General features: G+C 46.7%; 1 protein-coding gene across 1 annotated transcript in view; it reads right to left on the bottom strand.

Moving 5' to 3' along the window:
• Nucleotides 1-297: 297 nt before the first annotated feature.
• The window catches only part of LOC111234100 (nestin-like), an 11,875-nt gene continuing 7,185 nt past the window's right edge, over nucleotides 298-4,987 (bottom strand). Inside the window, exons 5-6 of the mRNA XM_022762019.1 lie at nucleotides 4,399-4,472; nucleotides 298-3,768 (exon numbers count right to left, since the gene is read on the bottom strand). Of these exons, the coding sequence (XP_022617740.1) occupies nucleotides 956-3,768; nucleotides 4,399-4,472 (2,887 nt within the window). The 3' untranslated portion in view covers nucleotides 298-955. The remainder of the gene's footprint in view (nucleotides 3,769-4,398; nucleotides 4,473-4,987) is intronic.

Here is a 4,987-nt window from a genome sequence, read left to right on the forward strand (position 1 = left end):
AAAGCTAACAGGATGCTAATAACAAATCCCCATGAACTCTTCCATCCAAATGAACAGTGAGTTTTATTAGTGATCAGTGGAATCTAATTGATTTCCAGATGACAAACCCAGTCTGACGTGGCCTGAATAAAACATTTGGAATAAAAATGGACTGAATTTGAAACAATATTTTGTTTACACCTACTTTGGTGATGTCAGTATGTGACGTGTAGTATGAAGGAAAACGAGTCAACAAGGTACAACAACAAAGAGACTCGGAGTGTATTACGTAATCTACAGTTTATTTTGGACTGTAATTGTACCGCAGGAAAAACTTTATGGGCAGAAATAAAAAGTGAAACCGATTTACTTTTCTTCTCTCCTCCGTCTTCAGACCAATCAAACAGAAACAAAAACATTTGCTTCTTTAAGTTGGTCATTTTGAATATAAACCTTTTTACAACCAACCACTCATTCATTGTGTCACATGTAAAACATGCAGAGGTGAGTCAGCTGTTGTCCAGTGAAATGAGATAACTCAGTAGCAGAAACACTCTACAAGGAATTCTACCCCTCCGGTCTCATTGATTCCCATCAGTCAGTAAAATCAGATTAGACAGCGATCAATAAACGCTTTGACTTTCAAATGACATTCTTTGTTCTCTCCCCATGCTGTTCCTGCATGCAACAAACTCCCAACCCTCTCCCACATGCACACTGAAAGACTGAAAGGGCTGAACAATTAGGAGGAAGAAAGAAAGAAAGGTTAGTCAAATGTGTCACTTTAAGGAAACAAGGCGAGAGCTCAGTGTCCTTACAGATAGAATTGGCACATTGGTGGTTCGCGTCGTTGAGGTGCGCACCAAGGCACGACTTTGGTTTTGGTAGTAAATGCATTTCTATAGAAAACAGAAGTTTCCTCAGACTAACACTGAAAAGGTCTAAAAGTGGTTTATCTGAAACTGGTCTCGACTTTTCATACTGTTTCCTCCCCGGACGACCAGGATTCACCCTCGACGTCAGACTCCTCGGAGTGGACCAACTCCCCGTCTACGACATTTCTACACATCAGCTGCTTCACCTCGGAACGCATCTGTGTCTGCTCCGCTTTAGCAGCCAGGGCTTTAGACGGGTCAGTGTCCACCCTGGTGTTCCCATTAACCACATTCGGGTCGTCTGAATTCCCCCAAACGAGGTTGTCGCCAAAACCTAGATCTTGATTGGTCTGTTCGGCTGCTTCGTTACACGCATCATCTGGTTGATAGGCGGCGCCGGTCTCTAGGGAGGACACCCAGAAATCATTCTTTATACCAGAGTCCTTCACCACAAAGATATCGTTTTCATCAGGTGCACTGTCCGGTGAAATCTCAAGGGCTTCCTCTTTACACATCATGACACCTTCATCACAGCCTCCGTCATCATGGAGGCAGGTTTCAGCCGAGTCAGGCGCGTTATCACATTTTGGATCATGTTCAATCTGATCTCCGATTTCAAATTCTTCACTTGGGTTCTCCAGGACTTCCCATTCAGCTGTTTCCGGAGCATCAGGAAATGCCTGACAGTCTACAGCTTCCTCAGCGGGATGTTCCTGAGAGTCGGACGCCTCTTCGGGTACGACGTCTTCCACCTCGGCGGGGGCGGCCACATCCTGCGTGTTTTCTTGCGATGCGGAGTTCGGTTCCTCCATGTTGTCGATTTCCTCCGTATCAGGCCTGCTGGTGACGTCACTCATGCCAGAGCAATCCTCTGTTACATCAGCGTGCGTCACCGTGGAGACATTGTGTTCATCCACTTCCTCTCTTTTCTCTTGCTGGACCTCCTCATCAGCGAGAGTGTCTGTGTGAGTCATTACCACTGATGAGTTACTGAAATACCAGTTCTCATGAGGCTGATCTATTGTTGCAGAGGAAGATACAAGTTTGCCATTTTCCCACAGTCCAGACTCTGCACAGAAAGACTTGTCTTCTGTTTTTATTCGTCCGGCCTCTTCTTGCTCTGTCGTTTCCTCGGCAGACTCGCTCTCACCCACCTGCTGCTGCTGCGCGAAGCGAGCACTGTAGCTGTCTGTGGATAGGTTCTCCAGTTCCTGCTCCACAAGTCTGTCCGTGTCCAACTCCTCGCCGTAGTCTACGTCTGCGGGTGCCGCGGGTTCGGTCAGTTCTTCGGTCTCTTCGTCTGAATATCCGTTACTGACTTTCTTGATCATTTCTTCTGCTATTTCCTCCTCGTTCACCGGTGTAGCATGCTCACTCACAGTCACACTCTGGCCAACGACCCTGTCCTCAATTTGAGCATATCCCAGGTCAAATTCGTCATCCAGTGCTTCCGCTTCAACTTCCTCGCACAGATCCTCCATGGTTCCAAATTTCTTTGACTTGCCTTCGCTCCACACGTCACATCCCGTCTCTGCCATCTTCTTTTCCTGGTCTCCCTCACTGGACTCACTCTCCTCCATGTGCGATGCCTGAGTGTTGGCGTCGGTCTCGTCGCTTTTGTATCGGATCAGAGGACGAGTGTCAGCGAGGGTGTTGTCCTGAGCGTAGCTGTCGCTCTCCAACTCAGTCCTCCATGACACACAGACATTTTGAGAGTCCTCCTCTTCATCATCATCATCATCTTCTTCTTCTTCATTGTCAGCAGGCGGTACGTTCTCTTGGTATAATGCAGATCTCTCGCTGTCATCATCAACTTGTGTGTCCGTCACTGAGGAGGCCACATTGTCGTGGCTAATTTCTCTCTTTTCATGCTCCGGTTCTCTTGCTGAAATGTCTTCCTCGGGTTCAGCATGTTGTCTTTTTGCTTCTTCTTCTTCTTCGATGCCATCATTGGTCTTCAGCTCAACCTTCCTTTCAATTACACTATCCCATGTATCCATCTCCTCTCCATCAGGGTACAACTTCTCCTCAACATCTGTCTCATTTGTTCCTACCATAGAAGAATTTGTGAATTCTGGTGTTATTTCAACTGCATCTTCATTTGAGCCGTTTTCATCTCGGCTGAAGTCTGTAAATTGGTTGAACACACTTTCTGCATTCTCACATTCGGACACTGGACTGCTCGTCCTGGATCCAAAGGTTGGTTCGAGCACTGCCTCTGTTTCAGAATCTGAGCTCTCCACTTGGGCGTGCTCTGCTGCTTCGCCTGCACACTCTTCACTTGATGCCAGCGCATCAATCGGAGCACGTGGCTGTTGCACGTCTTCCTTTTCAGCAGCACCGTCAATAGACACATCATTATCAGATTGATCCGGGAAAACACAGGGCCGCTCTGTCACGCTGACGTGGAGTGGTGTAAGGTTGGGTGATGTAAACTGGTGGTGGCTAATTTCATCGAAGGCTGGCTCGCTGCTGTGGACGGACTTCACCTCATAACCAACAACTGATTCCATAACTGTTTCATCACAAGTTTCATCATTTTCACCTTCTTTGGTCCCTGATGTCGTTTGAGCAAAAGCCTCCTGCTCATTAGGAGGCGACAGAGGCTCAGCGTAGGTGACTTTCTCAAGAACCTCCTGTGGTCTGAAATTTTCAACAGCACCATCCTGCAGTATTTTAGGATAAGGGGTCTCCCATGTCGTTGACTTTGTTGGCTCTGCCGCCGCAGGTTTCCGTAGAATCTCGGGAGTTTCGTTGAAAGTTACAGGTTTTCTGTTGCAGAGTGATGTTACAGGTATTGCTGTTGGTGCTGTTGCTGTTATGGCACGGAGAGATAAAAGGGAAGTAGTCTTGTGGGTAGCAGACAGCTGCGTTGGGTAATTCTTTTTAACCCCTCGAGGACAGAACACTGCATCTGTGGAGGAAAAGAGTAGAGCTCATGAATACACAATGAACTGATCTACTGCAATATTGACTTGCACCGATGTCTGAATACACTGGGTTTAAATGAAACCAACCGTATCTTTGTAACAGTGCTGTCAAATGTACTGTATCCTAAGATATTTGATATCTCCACACAGTGCTGACTCGTGCTTCAAATAATCCCTAGTAATCTTCAGGCGACAGAGATACTGTGCATTATTAAAACGTATGTTCTCAAAGGAGTTTGGACAGTAATGGGGAGATATTGATTGTCATTTCCTTTCAGCGCTGTCTAAGTTACCGGAAAGCAATGCCATATGGCTCAATAACCTTTCGGGGATTCTCTTAGGTGGCTTGAATTACAGGACCCAAAGTGCCTGGCTCAGCCCCCCGTCAGCCGGGCTCGCCCCTCCACCTCCACCACTCTCTAGTTAAACTAATACGATTACTAATTATATCAAACATGTCCCCCACTCTGAGGGGCTTTTAGTTAGACAGAGTGATATTACACCTTTACAAAGGGTGAGAATGGAAATAAAGGACGGGATTTATGCAACATGGTAAAACACTGCAGCTACTGACACGGTGCTGATGTGTGGTTATTGTTTGTTTATTTGATTACCTGTGATGGAAATGTTTCTTGGCTGATTTGACAAAGAGACGTCTCCCCTGATGCTCTCATTGTCCAGTAAAGCTCTGCAGAGACAGACAACAACAGAAACAGGTTACATCCTGAAGTTACGGAGAGACGTGTGAATATAGTGACGTTTAGGATCTGGATGAGCACACGGAGCGGTGGGCGGGAGCGGGAGCGAAGGGGAGACTTTTGTTGCTCTGGAGCAGCAGGAACAGACTGAGGTCTGTTGTTATGGTAATGAAGGAAAGGCCTCGCCATTGAGGAGCCATCTGCAGCACACAAACCTCTGCCATCAATTCCTCACACACACACACACACACACACACACACACACACACACACATAATGACAGCAGATATTATGAGCAGCCCATGCAGCACTAATACCACTGCGACCGCACCAGTCTCCATTCCAACACATACTCTTATAATTAGCTGCATGTTTAGCATATTAACTCCATCTGCATTTCTTTACAAGATCCTGAACTACACAACATCTGGGTATAAGAACAGTTTCATGTGCAGTGAATGACATTGAAATTTGTCCTCTAGTTATGCCCCCCCCACTCCCCCCA

This window comes from Seriola dumerili, unplaced genomic scaffold (genome assembly GCF_002260705.1).
Source record: "Seriola dumerili isolate Sdu_G_001 unplaced genomic scaffold, Sdu_1.0 BDQW01000435.1, whole genome shotgun sequence".
Classification (NCBI taxonomy): Eukaryota; Metazoa; Chordata; class Actinopteri; order Carangiformes; family Carangidae; genus Seriola; species Seriola dumerili.